Raw genomic sequence first — 22,505 nt, forward strand, 5'->3', positions numbered from 1 at the left:
AAATTAACTCGCCCCAATTATACAGTGCACCATCAGAATAACAGATACTATCCTTGTTCAAATTTGTGTGACAAAATCTGAAATATAACATAATATTTGTATGGCTTAAGGGTAAAATCACTAAAGCTTCTAAACTATTTCAAAACAATATGAAAAATATCAAAAATGAAGAATTAAAAACGTAAAGTGAATGTGAGATGAAATTAGTAGACAAGAACCATTAGGAACCCATCTGTGGATTCATCTCAGCGGTTGTCTGGCCGCCGCTGATAAATTCAGCTTTCCCTTTATGCACTGTCGCTTAAGAACCGCACTATTACATAATTTAGCGAAGCCCTATATTAATGCGAGTGCAATTACATTCGACTCTGAAAACTAAAATTCTACAATGACGGCAAACATTGAAAGGAATATTGAAAAAGTAAATTGCTGCACTATAGCTTACAATAAAGATCGGCCATTGAGTTGGGAGAGCAGAATCGGCTCCGAAGCAAAACCCTAGATGAAGTTTAGAGGACAATGAAGAGGAGGTTTTATAGATGGGTTTCGGTGGATATGTCTAGTGGCTGCCATAAACTGGTCTTGTTTTGCTATCAGCTATCTGAATTTGGGCCGGCTTTTCAATTTGAAGAATTAACACAAATAGCCGTCCGCCCAACCGTTTATACTAAAAATAGCCGATTGAGGTATAATGTATGTATTATATGTGTATAATAATGTGGAATCTATGTATATGGCTAAAAAAAAGTAAACAATGAATATGACCGGCTATTTGTGTAAAGAAACCTTTCAATTTTAGCCTAGGAGACTTGAAATTCTTACAAAGTTTTTAAAAGGAACAACTATTTAGTTTAGCCTTCCAAAGCAAAAATGCTATCAAAATTAGTCAATTCATAATATACTATTAATATTAGGTCAATGCTATAAATATTAGCTAAATTATCTATTTGTATACTATTCCATCTCTTTGCAACCTTTTTTGCCAATTTTTTTTTGTTGACCAAAGTGCTTTTTTTCAAAGTTAAATGTTTGGCGAAGCTTTTTGAAAAAAGAAAAAATATTTTTGAGTAGAAGCATAAGATGTTTTTGAGAAACTTTAAAAAATAATTTATCCCCAAAAGTACTTTTTTGAAAAATACTATTGAGAAAATATACTTAGAAGTACTTTTTAAATGCTTGGTCAAATACTAATTGTCACTCAAAGGTGACTTTCACATTGATTAACCAAACACAAACTGCTTTGCACCAAAAATATATTTTTAATAGCACGTGTGAGAAAATCACTTTTCAAAATAAGCTAATTTTAGAAGCTTGGCCAAACAACCCACTTTTCCCTCTTTTTTCTTCTTTGCAAAAGTTTGCCCGAGTAATCAAATATAATTGTTTAAGATCTTAGAGTAGTAAAATTCGTAAAATCTGCATATTAGCAAAACTGTTAAACTTGTGTAATGCATTAGTCAAGCAAATTATAACTTACAACCACCGAGATATAAACTACAAAAATACCGATTTGTCAACCAATTTATTCCTTTTTGTCATCTTTAGTATTTTTGTTTTTTAGTAAATCCATCTTGCATAACCAGCAACAAAAAAATTAAAACTTTCTTCGTTTATAAGCTGCTTAGAAAAATATAATTTTTGTGAACCACACTAATTCATGTTGCTTATAGTATAAATTCATGAAACATATACATAGAATCATATATATCTCCTTCGATTCTGTTTATTTTTATTTGATTGTTTGGTGGCAGAATATGAGTTCAAACTCTATTGAAAGTCAATGAATTGAAACCCGCTTAAGCTTGAATTTAAAATTTTGAGTTTTTGAAATTGAAATTTATTTCAAGTGGGTGTTTGGAATAGATTAGGCACGTCTCAAGGAGTTTGAATCTTAATTTTGGGATGATTTGAGGTGATTAGAATTGAAAATTTGAGCCAAATCAAAAGTAGAAGATGAACATGAAATATCATAAATATTACTATTAGAAACAACTGAGAGATAGCAAGCAAATAAGTAGAAATGTAGAAGACATTCAACCAAATAACCACTATGAGGTAAGAGATCAAAACTGCATTCCGCATGTAATTTTTTTCATAGCAGGTAATCTAAACAAATAAATCCTCAACTCCAGAGCTCCCAAATTATTCACTTTACCGCACAGTTTGACAATTGTAGACTTTTCATTAATAGCCGAAAACAATTTGAGTTTAAAAATTCACAATTTGACATGTATAAAACCAAAGTATGTTAAAGTGCGCAAGCAAAGAAAATCTGACAACAGCAACAACTACTAGTGTCTAACAAGTTAGGATCGGTTATATGAATTCTCACTGACGACATTACTCCATTTAAACTAATCTCGTGACATATAATGCAAATACAAAATAAAAAGTAGTACAAGTTCTGTAGAATTTCTAAACGTATAAATATGACTTACAGTTTCTGGTCATCGTCGATCTCGAGCTTCTTCTGGCATCCAGTTGTCGGATTTGCAATGTTGAACTGCAAAACAAAAGAACAAATCAATTCATGTTGAACGAAATGAATAATGTGATAAATAAATTATAGGCTTGTACAGCTACCTTCATTTTCGGTCGAACTCAGTGGAGGCCGCCAAGCTGACAATGAAACTCTCAAATTTTACGCTGAGCTCCTCTCTCTTTCGCGTTAGGGTTTAGGAGAAGATATATTTTATATCCAGGCTTTTACTAGGTCAGCCACTAATGGGCTTGGGCCCATTGTAATTAGTATTGGTAAAAATTGCACGGGACGCCTTATTTGGTCGCCCTCATTTAACCTATACCCATTTATTTTTTAAGTATTAACTTGTACCCACTGTTTAAACAACTTCAGCTTCGTTTTCTGAATGGTAAAGAATTCTAATTTTAATTGCTATTGAAACACGAAAGCACGAGTTGATTCCCTGTGCTTTTACTAATGGTCTTGTTTTATATGAGTATTGCTTTACAAATTTCCTGATAATTCTATTATTCTAAGGTTAAAATATATAATAAATAGTAGTTAGCAACTGGATCTTAATGACAATTTGTCATTGTTGTTTTAGAACTTCAGCTCTAAGAATGCTGAAGTTCAGCAAATATAAAAAAAAATCCAGCTCCTAGAATGCTGAAGTTCAACAAATACAAAACAAACTTCAGCCCTGAAATTCATCACAAACATAACAAAGTTTCAGCTAAAACATGCTGAAGTTCAACAAATATAGAACAAAACTTCCGCTAAACCATGCTGAAATTCAACAAATACAGAACACAACTTCAGCTACTAGAATGCTTAAGTTCAGCAACACATGATGTTGTTTTATTGAACTAAAGTTTATCATTTGCACTATGAACTGAAGTTTGTGTGATTGCATTTGCAAGTGAGGCCAAACTTCATGCAAAAATATCTGAAGTTTTGCTACACTTCAGGCAAAAAAATTTGCTACTTCAGGCCCGTCTGTCCGAAGTTACGCGAAAAGTGGGTATGCTTACAATTTTTTTTGCAAAGCGGGTATAAGTTAAAACGTGACCCGAAAAGCGGGTATAGATGCAAATACCCCTTAGTACAGAACTTATGGCTCCTTAAAAGGGGATTGGGCTTTTCTGTAAGCGTAAGCCCTATTCATATGTACTTACAAGAAGGCCGATTGTAATCTTTAACTTTGAGGACAATCTGTTTCAAGAATATAGAATTGAAAATTTTCACTTGTATTGTTATGGTTCGATTAAATTTGTTTTCTAAAAGGTCTTGTGTACTTGGGTCTTTTATTCTGCCTAAGTTAAAAAGGAAAAATCCGCAATAAGTTATAAGCATTTGAATAATTTGTTTTGGATAATAAAGGATTTTATTAACCAAAATGTAAATATGTATAGCTCAAGGTATAAAAAAAACATAAGATGGGCTAACTCTGAACAAACAGGTCCCAGAGTTTAGTTAACTAACATCTGCAGACAACTTGCACTCTTATTTTCCTCACTTAACCGCTATTGCTTGTTACATGTATAAGTTCTAGGGATAGAAATTCAATTGATTGAGCTTCCTTGCCAACCTTGGTATCATACTTCCCCTCTTAAAGATTTCTTGGATCAATTCCCATGTGACCATATCACTGTCTCGCTGCATGAGTTGGAAGCATATATAATTTCTTTCCTCCCATATATGATATATGCACCCTGCTAGAGACATTCGATATACTTCAGTTGCAACAGACTTTCCTCTCGCATTTGCCACAACCCATCTGATTTCTTCTTGTCATTATCCTGCCACCCTCTGATTTCCTTACCACTTTAGTACTCTATTCCAGATGTTTGCAGGCACATTACATTCAAAGAATAGATGGGATATACTTTATTCTTCTATGTTGCACATAGGACAAGTTTTGTCAATGACTATTCCCCACCTAGATATTCTATTTTTAGTAGATAGCTTCCCATGCAATGCTAGAAAGAGAACAAAAGTCCATTTGGGCATCCCTTTATTATTACACACTAGCCTTCTCCATTACATTTTTTGAAATACCCCTCTCATGCTGATGTACATCTTCCTTATAGAGAAGACCTCATACTGTTTTAGATCTTGTAGAAATCCTCCTGCAACTACCACATTAATTTGTGCCTTTGGTATCTTTTGGATTACCAATGATGCTTGTTTAGCTTGTACCTCCTCAGTTGGCATTTGAATAATTGAAAGAAAGATTATGAGGATGTACGATTGCAATTTATAGCTCGTCGTAGCATTAGTCGAGGGCCGAAGGAATTGATCTTAGATATAGGATTGTGCAATCGCAAACTAGGGCCCTGCAATGATGCACAATCAAAGGGTTTAAGGCACGGAAGTATAGAAAATGTAGAAATAAGAAAAACTAAACAGCAAAAATATATCTATTCTTAATCATAATCTTCCCAATTGAAGGGTACATAGATAATATACTGAAAAATGGAAGAGGACTAAAATGAAAATAAAGAAACTAATAACAAAAATATAGGACTAGTTTGCAAAGTGATAAGTGAGAATTTATACCACTTGATGCAACTGTAATGACCTGGCCGGTCGTTTTGTGTATTACAATCCCGTTTACTACTCAAATTATACTTCACAGTTGTTGTGTGAATTGTCGGGGTAAATGGTTCAGGTCCTGTGAGGTTTTGGAATGAATTGGACCATTTAGTTCCAAGGTTTAAAGCTTAAGTTAAAATAGTGATATGATGTCGACTTATGTGTAAATGACACCAGAATAGAGTTTTGATGATTCCAACAGCTCCGTACGGTAATTTTGGACTTAGGAGCGTATCCGAAAAATTGTTTAGAGGTTCGTAGTGGAATTAGGCTTGAAATGCCAAAAGTTAAATTTTTGGGAAGTTTGACCGGGGGGTGACTTTTTGATATCGGGGTCGGAATCCGATTCTAAAAATTTGAATAAGTCCGTAATGTGAAATGTGACTTGTGTGCAAAATTTGAGGTCAATCGGACGTGATTTGATAGGTTTCGGCGTCATTTGTAGAATTTGGAAATTTCGAATTTTATTAGGCTTGAATCCGTGTGTAGTTCGTATTTCAAGGTTGTTTGATGTGATTTGAGGCCTTGAGTAGGTATGTGGTGTGTTCTAGGACTTGTTGGTGTATTTGGACGGGGTCCCGAGTGGCTCGGGTGAGTTTCGGACGGTTAACAGATCAAATTCAACTTGAAACATTTCTGGAATTGCTGCCTACTGGTGTGATCGCACCTGCGAAGCTTTTGATCGCAGGTGCGAAGCCGCATGTGCACGAAATCAGTCGCAAAAGCGGCCAAGTGTGGAACTGGGCAGTGCTCGCAGGTGCGAGGAATTTGCCGCATTTGCGAGGCCGCAGGTACGAAGGTGTTGGCGCAGATGCAAACTGAGGCTGGCGTGGGGCGAACGCAGGTGCGAAAGGGAATGCGCATCTGCGAACCCGCAGATACGAGATGGCGCCGCAGATGTGAGGTTTGAGAAGGTCGACTATTTTCGCAGGTGCACAATTTTGTCCGCAAAAAGCGAGGGTCGCATGTGCGACCCCTTGTCTGCAGATGCGGAAATCGCTGGGTTAGAACGTTAAATTCGAGGGTTCGATATATTTTACCCATTTTCGGATTTTAGAGCTCGGGTTGGGCGATTTTAGAGAGAAAATTTTTTACACAACTTGGGGTAAGTGTTCTTAACTCCCTTGTAATTATATTCCATGAATTAATCTTCATTTTTAGTGTAAGATTATTGAATCTTCAAGAGAAATAGAAGAAAATTTCTATAATGTCACAAAACTAAATTGCCAAGTTTGAATACCGATTTGGAGTCGGATTTGAGTGAAATTAGTATGGTTGAACTTGTAATTGGATGGGTTGTTGTATTTTGTGAGTTTTGTCGGATTAAATAGACGTGGGCCCCACGGGTGATTTTTTGGGGCGTAATTTCGGATTCGGGGGAAATATTAGCATTTTGATATGGAGTTAATTCCTATAAATTGTATGGACTAAATCAAATTAATTGTGGTAGATTCGAGCTGTTCGGGAGTTGATACGCGCATAATAGAATTTCTGGAGCATTGTTTAGCTTGCTCGACATTGGATTCGGTTTGTTCGAGATAAGTAACTCTTCTAATCTTGGAGTTGAGGGTATGAACCCTGAATATATGTATTTCGTGAATTGTTGGGAGGTGACGCACATGCTAGGTGACGGGCGTGTGGGCGTGCACCATAGAAATTGTGACATAATTATTTATGTGGAATTTTGTAATTAAATAATCTTGGCATTTTTCATGCGGTTTTATGAGTTAAAGAAATTGAGCTGAAAAGCATATTAAAAATCATGTTGAGGCTATGTGCTAGTATTATTGGGACTCACATAGGTTATATTGCTGTAAATTATTTATTTAAATTAAAAATTCATAGTGAGTCATATTCATTTCATTGCATATCATATCTCAGTCTCTGTTGTTATTTATTGATGCATCATATCATCATTTTTGGGCTATTCTCATGACATTGTGAGCCAATGCGGCAGAGACTGGAGAGATTGATGACTGAGGGAGGCTGAGGGCCTGATTGTGAGGATATTTTGGGATCGGGCTGCACGTCGCAGCATGCCATGTTGGCTTTATATATATTATTACTATCATATGGATCGGGACTGCCCGCCTGCAACAGGCTTTATTGGCTTATTATGGCACGTGAGTGGTCCATGCGGATTCTGATATAATATTATAGCACGTGAGTTGTCCGTGCAGCACATGAGTTGTCCGTGTAGAGTATAGCGCTTGGGCTGTAGGAGCCCCTCCGAAGTTCGTACACACCCCCAGTGAGCGTAGGTACCTACTGAGTGCTAGTGCTGAGTGACTGGGAGGCATGAGTGATTGTGAGGTATGCCCGAGTGGCATGAGTGATGGTGAGGTATGCCCGAGAGGCATGAGTGACTGTGAGGTTTGCCCGATGGGCTATATATGAGTGATGTTCTGCCCGAGGGGCTGTTTATGATTTTATCACTGAGTTGCATCGCATTGGCATGCACATATGACATACACGCATAGAGATGTATTTTTCTCATGATGTACAACATCACATCATTCATGATTTCTCACACATTTCTACATATGGGCATAGTGATGCATTTGTTTTACACGGATTATCCCGAAGGAAAATGAAAATCTTATTTATTATTGAAAAAAATTCGGGAGAAATTATTGTTTTCAAACTATTCATATTTTTGGTAACTTCGGCGAATGATTTGGGTTTTTACTTATGTATTTAAAAGGAAGAACTATTATTTTTGAAATCATGATTTGGCTGAGCATTTTATCTTTGAGTTACTTCTGGTATTATTTGCTTTATGTTGTTATGGACTGTTGTAGACTATTGGTTATGGACCCGATCTTGGTAGAAGCTCGTCACTACTTTCAACCTACGACTAGGTTTGTTACTTACTCGGTACATGAGGTCGGTTGTACTGATACTACACTTCTACACATTGCGTGCAAATGTTGGCTGTTGTTGTTGTTGTGCTCGATGGTTGCAGGACTTGAAGATGTACATGCGTTCCTGTTGTAGCTGCCTCTTGTTCAGGGTAGCCTTAGATTTATAAAAGCTTTGTTTATGTATTATTCAAACAGACTATGTATTTATTTCATTTCCGCTTTGTATACTCTATTCTTAGAAGCTCATAATTTGTACTACCAGTTCTTGGGGATTGTATAAGATTAAGATCTTTATTCACTTTAATTGTTTTAATTATTATTATTGGAATTGGATAATTGAAAGTTGGCTTACCTAGCGGGTTGGGTTAGGTGTCATCACGACTAGTTGAATTTTGGGTCCAAAACTTGCTATTTAATACCAAAGTTATAACGAAAAAAGTTGAATTACAGGTTTTGGGTAAGTGGAGTAGCAAAAAGGGATAAAAAGACTTGAAAGAACAAGCCAAGGGAAAAAGAGTACAGTGTTGTCCGCAATGGATTTGTGCAGGCTGCAATCCTGACTTTGCTGCCGAAACCCTAGCTCCTGAAGCCCAAGAGAATCAGCAACTGCAGAACCCATGATTGCGAACCGCAATGGAAAAGTGCAGTAGCACTTTAGTCCACAAATCCATCTGCCCGCTAAAAGTTTAGAAAATCATTGACATGACATTTTGCCAAGTTTTGAATGCTCAGATTTGCGGCTGCAATCATCCGATTGCGAACCACAACAGACAAGCACGCCCGCAATATCTTTAGTAGCGACCGCATCAATGAAGGCCAACAAATCACACCATCAACTGCAGGAAGTGCGGACTACAATCGTACTTGTGCGGCCGCAATCCTACCGAAAAGGCATTTTTGAAATAAATTTGGAGACGATATAAATAGCTATTTTTAGCAATCTTTAGGCATCTTTTTTAATGTAGCAGTTTGGGGTTGTTAGTTGTAGCTATTTGGAGCAAGTTTAAGCTACAATTTGAAAGATATCACTTTATCTTTATCTTTATTTTAGTATTATGTCTTTAATTTCACCTTTTATTATGTTTTTGTTCTTTTTACTATGAATAACTCGATTTTTCTCTAGGGTTGTAATGCAACCCTAGTGTGTGAATTTGATGGTTATTAATATAATACTTGTTTAAGACTGGGTTGATTGTTTTTAGCCAATTTCATGCTTCAATCTTGAATTAGTGGTTGCACATTGATTCATGCCATTTTGACTTTGTTCTTAGTTGAAAAAGAGGAATTAAGTTTAGGAAAAGTTGGCTAATAAAAAATTGGACTAGTTAAGGTTGAGAATTTTGATTAGTCTAATTAAAGGATTTGGACTAGGGATGGTGATAATCTCACTTGGGCTCATAATCAATTGTTTTTATTCTCACCCATTTATATTTGAGAAAGCTATTTTGGGCATAATCACTCAATAATCAAGAGATATTTAGTGAGTACCTTAGAATTGGGAATCATTACAACCCCAATCAACTAAGAAAGCATATTAGATTTCACCCATTAGGTTACACCCAGGTTAGGACTATAACTTTAGGTTTCTCTCATTTGAGTCACAACCTTAGTTTAAATATCGGATATTAAGTGTTTGATAAATTGTCTCTTAGATAATTTTAGTATAATTAATAGTGTTACTAAACCAAGTTGTGTTGAAAGTTAATATAGGACATATTAAGTTGCTTACTTAAATATTTACCTTAGCACCCACTCAAACTCCTTGTGGTTCTACCGTAACTCTTATTAATGATCGTTACATATCTCATTCTTAGAGTGTGTATTGGGAATTATCACAAAGCCAACTAACAGCTATAATAACTAACATAACAAACTATGTATTACTCTAGAAACCTCATGTACAACTCATACAACTCCAAGAAAATATATGGCGTATCCTTACCCCCTCCTTTAAGCTTCCTTGTCCTCAAGGAAGGAATCCAGGGAACCTAGTCTTCACCACACTAGAATCTTCCTAAGTTGCATGTTTTTCGGGAATCTGCTCTCACTGTGTGAGCCATTGAGTCACAACCTTATTACCCCTCTGAACCATCATCCTCTGCAACACCTTAAAGGGCCGGGGACAGTAAGAATTGCCAATGTCCAATATAAGAGTGTGAGTGGTATACTTAGGCAACTCGAAGCAAGGCTTCAACAAGGAAACATAGAAGGCATGGTGCAGCTGCAACTCAAGAGACAATGCCAATTTGTATGCAACCTAGCAATCCCTTTTAGTGATCAAATAAGGATCATAGTACCTGTAAGATAACTTATTGTAGTGATGATTGGTTAATGTCAGCTGCCTGTAGGGTTGTGCCTTTAAAACACCCAGTCACCAATTGTTGAACTTCATATCTGACACATGCTTATTAGCGTGAGAAATCATTCTTTGCTAGGACCTGACTAAGTGGTATTTAAGGAGTTGAAATTTTAATTCTCTCACGAGTGACTCCTATCAATTTCCTCTGAAGCTGAATCCCCCCGGCATATGGAAGATGGATAGGAGGGGTTTGCCCATAAAGAGTGTGATGCACATGACAATATGAGACGTGTATCTATGTATTACCGTGTATAAATTTGTGTATCTAATCTATATCTATCTATTTATCTATATTTATATATATCTATACCATATTATTAAAAGCACGAAGGCACTTAGCGAAACGTTATTCGTCTTTTTTACCCCTTTAAAATAGAATTCACATTGGACAAAATAATCATTTGATTATTCTCCTAATATTTAAAAATATTCATTTAACTAATTTCTTACTATTTAGTAATAGTTATTTAATTATTACCCTACTATTTAGGAATAATAATCATTTAATTATCTAAGTCCAAGTTAAGTAAAAGAAAAATATCTTTCTAAGAAGGAATCAAAATAGTTTTCGATTGTACCTTATTAAAAAGGAAATTTTAACTTTTGTTATGGGGAAACTTTTTCGGCAAATTTGTTGATTATCAAACAAAAGTAGGAACTTTTCGTTTTGAAAAACTTTTTGGCAAAATTTCCGATTATCAAACAAAGGTATTAGGAACTTTTCTTTTACCCTTTTTTATTTACATTTTGGATTTGGATTGTAGAAATGATATGTTTCTACTTTAAACACAATTTAATTTCTTCTTGTAAAGTGGCAAGTTCGTTTAATTTCAAGTAAGAAATGAACTATCCTTAGATCTCTATAAAGTTATTTTTAATGCGAATTTATTTTCAAAACAAAGAATATTATAACTAAACTAATTATTTATGGATGAACACATCATTGTAATGGTGACATTTTCTCTTACCCTTCAATTATGTACTATTTCTTCAAAAAAATATACATCTAAAATAATAAAACTAGTTTATAATGAATAATAGGTCAAACTAAAGTAAATTTCTTGAGTGAAAATTGAAGTTAAATTTGTGATATCTAAAAAAAATAGCATTTCAAGTTAAGTTAAAAATAGGTATTTGAAAATCATGTTTGCCTTTTTAAGTTGTTTCCTAATTTTTTTTAAAGGTTTTAGACGGACTGAAATACTGTTGTGAGCATTATTAACATAAATCTATTTCTTTATAGAATTAGCTAGACATAATCAACATTCTTTACATTAAGGAACTTACACTAATTTCTTTAATTTTTATTTTATAAATTAAGATACTTTTAAAATAATATTTATGTGATTTTAAAAAGTTTTTAGTCATGACATGGGATATACGTGCGAACGCACGTACAAAGCCCCTTAGAAATATTATTTGTCTTTTCACTCATTTAAGATAGAGTTCCCATTGAAAAAAATAGTCATTATTATCTTATTATTTTTTTAATATTTAAGACTTTTAAAATTAAAATTTTTAACTATTAAATCTTTCCTTATTTGAATTACGTAAGAACTACTAATATTTAAGAATTTAAAATTTTCCATAACTATAATATTCTCAACATATTGTAGAAGAAGGAATCATAATTGGGCGTTCATGACTTCTTCAGAAGCCCTTATTTTCATTAAAAAAAAAAAGAATTATTTCAGAAAAAATTAATAAATAATTCATATTCTTTTATTTTCTCATTATAATAAAAAAAAATTAAAATTGGATAGCCAAAGAGGTATGGAAAAAGTAATAAATACTATATGCTACAATAAAGGAAGGTTTCATCTGAGCACCGAAGCTAGCCACCAAACATCTTTTTTTATTTTTTTATATTTATACGATTTTTAATCTTTTCTACCCATTAAGATAGTGTACACGCGCAACGCGCATATCGTAAAACTAGCTACATTCGATGCAATAATCGAGGATTTTCATAAAATTATAGTTGTCTCGTCTTCATCCTATAAATTTGAGCCAAATCAAAAGTAGAAGATGAACACGAAAGAATATGAAACGCGTATCTATATATTACTGTGTATCATTTGTGTATCTAATCTATATCTATCTATTTATCTATATTTATATATATACTACATTAAAAGTATGAAAGACCTTAGTGAAATATCGTTCGCCTTTTTGCCATTTAAAAATAGAGTTTACACTGGACAAAATAATCATTTGACTATTTCCCGGTATTTAGGAATATCCATTTAATTAATTTTCTAATATTTAAGAATAGTCAATTAATTATTTTTCCAATATTTAATGATTTGGTTTTTGAATTTCTTTCGATTCTAGAATTTCAAGGACGTTCAATCACACTAGGAAAGTTTAAATCTTAGAGAATTAATTAAATTTTGCAATTCCTTCACTAGCAAAGTTTCGTTTGATTTTCAATCCCTTCAGTTGGAAAATTTGGTTCCTTTTCAGTTTCTTCACGAGGAAAGTTTTTTTTAGTTTGAATTCATTTAGACTTAGGAGTATTAAATTTTACGCTAGAAAAGTTTTAACCATTTTATACTTCTTTTAGGTTTAGAAAGGTTTTTTAAGTTAGTAAAATTTTGACAAATTATTTTTTTATGAATATATTAGGTACAAAACGACACTTTGAACTCCTTTTTGGTTTATGAGTCTTATTTTTAATATAATTTTCGCTGTCTATTTGAACTGTACACAATTTTATCTTATATAAATTCTTTTCTGGTTTGACTTTGTAAATGATGGAGACGATTCAAACATATATTATACATGCTGACTAAGATAACATATCGTGCTTCGTTTGGTTTGTTATTCAAGTGATAACTCACTTGTCTTAGCATGTTTTTTAATAATAAATTTGCATTGGCAAAAAAAATAAATTGCAATTAACGAATGTATTTACATATTTTTCAAACGTGATTAATTAAATCGTATGAGTAATTAGAAAGGAAAAAACGACAACTTAATTTCTTTTTGACTTTATAAAAATATAAGTAAATACTATTAGGTAAAGTAACTTATAGTTATGTTACATAGTTTAAATAAAAATAATAATTTATATTGGTTTTAAAGTAAATATCAAGAAAATAATAATTGGTTTTAAAGTAAATATCAAGAAAATAATAAAAAATAATATTAATATTTTGAATTAATAAAAACTAAATTATTTCCTTTAATAGAACAAATAATTGAATCTTTGAATTAAATAATTAGCAACAACAACCAATTTTATTTTATTTTTTTCAAATTCATCGTATTAATAAAATTAACTATTTGTCAAGTTGACAAAACTATTAAGGTACATAAATTTATTTTTCATAAGAAGAGCATTGGCGGCGAGAGAAATCAGAAAATAGAGCCAAGTATTGACAGTTAAATTGGTAAAAATACAAATTTAAAATAATAAGAATAAAATAGTAGAAAACAAAATATATCATAAATAATTTGTCATGTTTTTTGCTCCATCCAACAAATGACACCGTTTCACTATATTATTTTTTATATTAATTTATTTGTTACAAATGATATATATTTAATAAGGGAGAAATTCAAAAATAGCCAGATTTACAAGTATTAATTGAAAAATAGCCACAGTTTCAAAAGTAATCGAAATTTAGCCACTTTTCATGTAAAGATAAATCTGAACGAAAACACTGTTCAAAATCCGAAAAATATTCCAGCATAATATACTAGAGATCCAGCATAATTCTAGTATATTATACTGGAGTTCCAATATAATATACCGGTCCAGCATAATATGCTGGAAGTTCATACACATGTGCTCCAATCTCCAGTGTATTATGCTGGAACTTTCCGCGTGTTGGAGTCCAGCATAATATGCTGAAATTTTATACACAGGTGCACCAATCTCCAGTTTATTATGCTGGACCGGTTCGTGTTGCAGCAAAATAGTAGCTATTTTTTAATGACTTTGCAAACGCTGGCTATTTTTGAATTACTAGTTTGAAAACTAACACAGGCAGGGTTCTAAGTGACACCACCATCAAGATTCAAGAACACATATGGACAATTGATTATGTCAAAACTCGGATTATCAAGAGTGAACTTCAGGAGCTAAAATGGCAAGCTAACCTATAATTTTAGTCGCTCATCAGAGTAATCTATCAAAGTATGTTAGCCGCGAGTAATCAGAAATAAGTCATTTTTCAACCCAGTAAAAGCCTCCCTTGCCAACAAGGCTCCAGATACCTAGCGCATCGGCTCAAAAAATTTCACTCAATTCTAAACTTGCCAAAAAGAAATACCGACTGCAATATAGTACAAACATAATAGGTAAAACCTATATTCCTACGGATGAGCGACCGAGCATCTTTATTCCATTACACAATGCAATCAACCAGCAACAGATCTGTACATATCAATAAACCACAAAACTAAACAATGAACATAGAATAAATTAACATACAACCGAAACAATGTCACAAAATAAGCCCCTTAATTTTCATAACCCACAATGATTACCCGTAATTACTAACCCAATACAAGCAAGATCCAGATTGCCTTGTGAACTAAACATCAAACGGAACTCGTAAGATATGATAATTTACCTTCAAACACATTTTGGGTAAATTGAACGTAGATCATATTGAAATGGCAGCCAAAAGATCATACTGAATGTCCTCCGTCTTGTGATTTCTTCATCTGGTCAAGTATTTAATAGACTTATATTGTTAAAATATTCTCGTTATGAAATATCAATATTCGCCATAAATGTAGCTCAAACTCCAAAATACAATAATATCGGTCGCCACCAGTCAGAAGACGATTTTTAAGAAACATGTTTTACACAACTACACAGAGCATTCATCCATCTGGATGAAGAAACACAGTAGGATAATTAACCAAACACGAATCATCTAAAATGACTATATAATGCATACGACATACCTCCACTAGGATAATTATCAATGCAGAGCCAGAATCGAGCATATCAAAAGCAGCAAAATAACCAGATCTTAAAACTTTAAGGAAACTACTACAGAAATTATAGCTGACGAGCATAACAGACTTCCTTAATATGTAGCGAAGGAGTAAAATTTCAAAAGAATTCATTATCCAGACTCATCCAAAAAATAGCAATGCAAGTGCACAAGGCTATAAGGCATTTTGATTATCTTATTTCTTCTCTTCCTTTTCTGCTTCAGCTGCTCTCTTCAACCTCGCACCAATATGACGCGCATTTGTACGCTCAATACGCAGCTTGCCATAGGCATTGAATGATTTCATTTCATCCGTGACCTTCACAAGCTCAATAGCGGGCTGCTCCCTAGTAATGGGCATGTAAGTACCCTGGACCTGAGTGGCAGTGGCAAGTTCCTCAGGACTAGAATCACCGGCCTGTGCAATTGTGTTGGAGAAGATGTAAGTTTAAAGTAGCTCCAAGAAAATACCAATAAGACAACAACATTTTCATTGTCAACAGCAGACAGGTATGACTACAGTGATCTCAGGTTTACCTTGACTTTTTTAGCATGCCTTGGGAAGATGACTAGCTTAGCTTTGTATGTCTTGAGCCTCTGGACATTGGCCTGGAGACCTTCTAGGGATCTGTTCCTGCGCCTGTGATCCACAGCAATGCCTATAGTTGGAGCAAGTTTTTTGGGAATACCAGCTGCCTGAAAACAAAAGAAAATCTTTAGATATTAATACATGGTAAAGAATGATGTATTTTGGCAGAGAAAAATGGAAACGAAGGATATGATATGGATCGACTTCAAAAATCATAGTTGCAACTTACAAAGAGAGGTGTAAAATGAAGTCTGCCCCAATCAAAAGGAATAGATAAGTACAGAGCTTTTTGACCCATGAACTTGCTTGCACAAGAACTAAACTCTATGTAAGCTCAACATGCCAAACTCTAAATAAGCTCAGCATGAAACATAGATTCCAACAAGGAAACAAGTTCACCCGCACTCTCACATTTTTGCCATTTTATGAAGGTGGTTTCTTTTCTTTCTTTTTTTTTTTTTGAGAGAGAGGGGAGGGGTAAAAGTAAACATCTAGCGCAAGATTAGATCGAATGAATCTCACTTTCAGCTCTTCTAGAGAGAATCCCCTGCCAGATCTGACTTTCATGTTGTATTTTAGTGTTTGTCCATGAACAATAGGACGGAGTGGTCCAGCTGTTGGCCTAGGGAAGATTGTTGCAGCTTTCTTCTGCCTAGCTGGAGTTGTAGAAGCAAAAGCGGTCAAGAAATGTAAGTATACTAGAGCCAAAGCTTAATTTGAGACTTGAAGCCATCCAACAAATGGAAACTCACCAATGCGTCTCCTTGTTTTTCGAGCAGGTTGGTTAAACCATGTCCTTACATAGTTTTGCCAATGCTTCTTAAAGTGCCCGTTGGGGATAACATTGTTATGCTTCATGGTTTACCTGTGTACGCCGATGACATGGAATGAAGTTACTAAGAAAAAGCCTAGGAAATTTATGATGAGGACAAATAAACACCATTTGTAACATGAAAAGAAACATAATTTTGGCAATTAAAGAAGTAGGCCTATGTGATTCAAAGACATTAGAGGCTGCCCTAGGAGACGAGAAAGCATATGAGAAGATTATTATCCAAACAACAAGAAATAACTCAGGGAAAATAGGGTAAGCATTTTAAGAAGTTAGATTTGAACATGTAAAGGCTTAGAGTATAGCTATTCATTTGGATCGGATATCCGAAATCCGAACCGACCCGTTCAATTTAGGATTTCGGATTGTGTTTATTAAAATTTCGGATTTCGGATCGGATTGGTATAATTTTAATACGATCCGATCCGATCCAATCCGAAATCCGAAATTATTAGGGCATGTATAAATTCTAAACTTTAATTCGGATAATTAGTACTTCCTTTACATTTTCCTCCAAGTTATTACCTTTACAATTGATGGATTTAGCTCTATTGGCACCATAGTACTCTCATAATTGTATAAACATTAATTTTTCTTACTATACTGCCTCTTTTACAAAGAAAATATACATATGAGTTTGCAACTTTGAGGCATAATAATCCGATCCGATCCAAACTTTAAAATCCGATCCAATCCGATATTAATTCGGATTGGATTCGGATTGCATTTTCTAGAATCCGAAAATCCGATCCATGCACAGCCCTAGCTCAGAGGACTAGTTTAACATTATCTAAAGTAATGTTTAAGAAGCATTATCAATAGTTATAATTCAAACAACATGAAATATCTCAATAAGTTTAAGAGTTTTGTGATTTCATAACATGAATATGGAGAAGTTCATAAGCATTAATTGGTGAGCATTTCTTGTCCTACATTTTATCCATACAGAGCTTGCGCACGTACAGCAGCTTCCAGGATACTGAATACCGGACCATTTCAAGGAACAAAAACACAAGTAAATATAAACTGTGTACGCAACAGTATCTAACATTTTCCTTTATCTCCACCAATATATGACATTGTACAGCACCATAGAAAAGAAACAATATCAATAAAAGATGGCATTCCTGGAGCAAAATGAATCAAGAATGCACAGAACTTTGGTGGATTTACTGAGAGGACCTAAAAGAGCAGATCTTTAAAGGCTTACGAAATGGGGCAGTTCAACTAGATTAGTTTTAGAGTGACTACTGACTAGTAAGCCAAACTAAACCAACCATGCGATTACATAGGCCAAAAAAAATGATCTTGTACAAGTGTATATACATTCCGACATGTTCTATTTCTTCATATTGTATCTTATAGGTGTTCTAGCACAAATTTCTAAATGGTCTTTTATATGTAGTTTTGCATTTAGATGGGCTTATCATTATAATTCACAAACCGAGGCATTCGCTTGCATTCAAGAATTATTCTTGAGATATCCCCTTGGCATTCATTATAAACAAGTTGCTATTCGCAATCCCAAGTTTCAAAGCTACACAATTTCACCTTTCACAAACGTGTAGTTAGATATACAAAACGTATAGCCCTGCTTCGAGGAGTTCATATGCCTGATTAAAATCCCAAAATAAAAACCATCCTTCAGTTGAACTTTAATTTTCATAAATACCTAATTTGAACACTCGCTATGATTCACGAGCTCATCGGCCTGCTAACTGAGCTTATATCTAACTAGGCAGGTGACCACTTTAATTAAAATATCATCTTGCATAAATATGTACCTCATAAATAACAAACAGATAAATAATATATCAATATTCTATAATTTCAATTTATTGAATAATATGAATATCTACTCAATATGTAAGATGGAAAAAAGTTTATTCAAGCATTTGATGCAATGATTTCATATTAAACTCAGTTGAAAGTTAACTTCATTTACACTACTCACTGATAGATTTGCACAAACAATTTAATAACGAGAAATAAAATGAAGAAATATACGTATAATTAAATTTTTGGGACATTGAAGGGAAAAATTGAAACTAACCTGAAACGAGCTGAGCTAGGGTTTTTCTTTGAGGCTTTGGAACCAGAAGGTGGGAATCGAGGTTTGTTTTTATGTGGAACCCTAGATGAAAGACTTTTCTTGGGCTTCTATAGGCCCAGTATTCTTTAGGACGACTGGAAAATCTAGGCTGGCCCATAAAAGATTGGAAGTATTAATTCGGAAGATATTAGAAAATAGCCACTTTTGGAACTGCTAATCAAAGCTTTAATCAGCATTTCATTCCATTCAAATTTTATTATTTTTTAAAACGAAAAAAATATATAATAAATTTTTTAATTGTGGATGCTAAAAACTCCAGAAAGAAATGCTGGAGTTTTAATTAATACAATTCAAAACTCCAGAAATAAATTCTAGCAGTTCAAAATTAAGGAAAAAAGCAAAGAGATGAAGAAGTACACAATAGCATGTTTGGCCAAGCTTCTGGAGTCTTAAAGCACTTTTTTTCGTAAAAAAATTATTTTTCAAAGTTGAAGTGTTTGACCAAATTTTTAGAAGAAAAAAAGTATTTTTGAGTATAAGCAGTTTTGGAGAAGTAACAACTTTGTGAAAAATACACTTAGAAGCACTTTTTAAAAACTTGGCCAAACACCAATTGTTGCAAAGAAGTACTTTTTAAAATAATTAGCCAAACATAAATTACTTCTTACTAAAAGTACTTTTGAGTTTAGCACTTCTAAAAAAATACTTCTCAAAATAAATTAATTTTAAATGTTTGGCCAAACATGCTACAATTAAGATAAGCGCTAAAAGATTATCTATTTATTATTAAAATGAGAGGAAAAAACCTCCACATTAAGCCAACTTACAACCTCACAATATGTCACCTAGCAATTTAGGACAAAGTTAGTTAGGTAAGGTAATAATTAGTTTTTTTTTAATTTAAATTTTATAAGCATTTTGTGTTGTTAATAATTAGTTACTCTTTTTGAGTTAACAAATTTGGAGTTTTAAAATTATTCTAAAATAAAAACGAAAATATTAAGAAGAAAACTGCCAATTCAAATTGGAGAGTAGGTTCTTTCAAATAAAAAATTAATATTCAATATTTAAACTTTCATACTTAATAAAATCTTACTACAATTTAAAATTAGAAAGAGTTACAATTTTATTATTTTTGAATGAAAGGAAAAAGATTTGAATTTAATCATCATTAATTGACAATAATAATAATAATAATACTACTAAAACTTTTGAATTTGATCTAAAATTTATCCCACTGCATATTGTGAAAATAATAAATTTTATATAATTTTATTATTAAATTTTAAATATACTTAACTATTTTTTTACGAAAATAAAATTTTTTATATATTGAAAATTATTTATTTTTAAACCATTTTTATTTTAAATTTGAAAGTTATCCTCACATAATATAACTTCATATATTATATTAAAAGAGTGATAGTGAAGTATGAGGTCAAGTCAAGTGGCATATAGAGAAAATGATACTTCGCACTTTAATGGCAAAAAATAAGTATATTTTATGACAAAATTTAATCTATATCTATATTATAGATTGTATAGATAATTTAAAATGCTAAAAAAATTAAAATCTAAAGCACACAATCTTTAATATTCTTATTAGATTATATCACTTTGAGATTTTGTATATATTTGAATTGATATAAAAAATATTAGTCTCGCATGTCATTATCGATTCACACAAAATAAAAGGTATATAATGAAATAATTACAAAAAGTATAGTAAAAAAATATGAAAATTAAAATTTTATATTTAAAATAAAATAGAAGAAATTTCTTATTCCATATAATGTAGAAACAATATTAAAGATTTTGATACATTTTACACAAAATAATAAAATAAAATCTTTTTTTAATGAAGAAAAAAATCAAAATTAGTATTAACTGTGAAATTATTTCAATCATATATATATATATATATATATATTAAAAAGAGATAATTAACAAAAATATTTATAAATAACAAGCTAATAAAATATCATAATAATTAATAAAATATTAATAAATATAGTATTATATGTAATAAAGAAAAGTAAGGAACTTAAAAGTTAGTCGATGACCATATGAATCTTTTTCTAATTTCATCTAATTTTCTTATTGGCCATGTTTCATCGGATAAGAAAAAGAAAATTGAAATTTAATTCAAGTAATGTAATATAATATGGTCAAATAAATTAGGTCACGACTTATATTCTCCGCGCATCGCGTGGGTGTTGTACTAGTTGTAACTAAAAATTGGTTATTTTTCAACTACATTTTAACAGGTGGTTAATATCTAAAACCGGACCAAGAAGTGGCTAACCCGCCCAAATATCTCTAAAGTTCGCACATTCTGGGCCAAATCCAACAGTATTATATTTCAATTTGGACTTTATACGTAATGCTGCTTCAGTAATCAGTAGTCAGTTCCTCCATCGGCGAATTTCCTCCGAACATCTTTCTGCGGCGAAATATCGCTGTAACTGTAAGCTCACTGCTTACTCTCACATGCTCTCTCTCTCTCTCTCTCTCACTTCTTACTTTCGTATGCACTCTCTCTCTGTATTTCTCTTTGTAATGAGTCAAAAAATTGAAGTATTTTGTTGTTGATAACCTGTAAAAATATTATTGTGCAGTTATAAATTTCTAGTATTTTTCTGAAGAAAAAAGAGCTTCTAATCATTTTACTAAATCTCTCTGTTTAGGGAACTTGATACTTGATATTTCTAACTACTAGGAGCATTCGTTTTACAAATTCAAGATTGTTGTTTTCTTATCCTGAATTGTTTGGCTCTTTTGGCTTTTTGAGATTCAACCTACGTGAACTTTAACCTTTATTTTGAAATGTAATTTTTTTAGCCATTTTGATATGAGGAGAATTGCAACTAATAATTGAGTTTGAATCTTTTTGAAAAATAAATTAATCTTGTCCTGTTTAGCTCAGAAAATTAATTAATTTGGCTCTCGATAAGCAAAAGTGCCAAACAAATTGGGACTGTGAGAGTAATTGTTAGTGAGTGCAGTGTAATACTCTCCCCACCCAATTCCCCTTTTCTCAATGTAATAGTAGTTGTTTAATTGATATTTGTTAACTGGTTTTGTGTTTAAAGCCCTATTTATTTATGTGGCCTTTTTGAAATTACATTTCAATGATGTTTAATTTGAGTTGTTGGATTTTTGTTGTCATTATCATTGGATATAAGTGGGATAAGTAGGGTATTTAGAGAGCTTTTTTTGTTTAGATAAACCTTAGTTTGACATAAAAGACAAACTTTAGTATTGCAATAAAATAAGTCCAAATAAAGGAGAATGGATATATAGGATTTGAGCCGAGGGTCTTCAGAAACAGCCTTTCTACCTCCACAGGGTAGGGGTAAGGTCTGTATACACACTATCCTCCCCAGACTGCAGTTGTGGGATTATACTGGGTATGTTGTTGTTGTTGTTGTTGGATATATAGGATTTATGTAGCTGATTGCTACTAGTTTGGAATTGAGGTGTAGTGGATTGATTGATTTATCAAGTGGATACGAGTCACTTGCAGGGTAAACAATGGAACTAGAAGTAGTTGCTTTGTCACCAACAGTCTTAAAGATATTGTATTGGTATTTCCATGTCTTTTCTGGACTTATCTTCTCTTACCGCATAACTGATCAACGTTGTGCCTTTAGATGTTGTATTGCTCATTTTCTGTCTTGGCCTTGGTTTCTGACACTTATAACATTGCTGTATACTCTTCCGCTGCTGCTTCACATGCTCTTGTATTGTGTTATTGTCGACATCTTCGTTTTTATACTATCATTACATGTAGTAAA

The 22,505-nt window shown here is 32.9% G+C and overlaps 1 protein-coding gene and 1 pseudogene across 1 annotated transcript; both read right to left on the bottom strand.

Moving 5' to 3' along the window:
- Positions 1 to 188: 188 nt before the first annotated feature.
- Positions 189 to 356, bottom strand: LOC142170071 (small nucleolar RNA snoR143; annotated as a pseudogene).
- A 14,889-nt stretch (positions 357 to 15,245) lies between these two features.
- Positions 15,246 to 18,837, bottom strand: LOC107802841 (large ribosomal subunit protein eL13z). The gene is made up of 5 exons (XM_016626421.2): positions 18,709 to 18,837; positions 16,576 to 16,688; positions 16,346 to 16,479; positions 15,772 to 15,930; positions 15,246 to 15,652 (listed from the first exon to the last, which is right to left on the bottom strand). Exons 2-5 carry the CDS (start codon positions 16,679 to 16,681, stop codon positions 15,431 to 15,433), a joined length of 621 nt encoding a protein of 206 aa, XP_016481907.1. The 5' UTR covers positions 16,682 to 16,688; positions 18,709 to 18,837; the 3' UTR covers positions 15,246 to 15,430.
- Between the last annotated feature and the right edge of the window lie 3,668 nt (positions 18,838 to 22,505).

The sequence above is a fragment of the Nicotiana tabacum genome, chromosome 15, assembly GCF_000715075.1.
Source record: "Nicotiana tabacum cultivar K326 chromosome 15, ASM71507v2, whole genome shotgun sequence".
NCBI lineage: Eukaryota > Viridiplantae > Streptophyta > Magnoliopsida > Solanales > Solanaceae > Nicotiana > Nicotiana tabacum.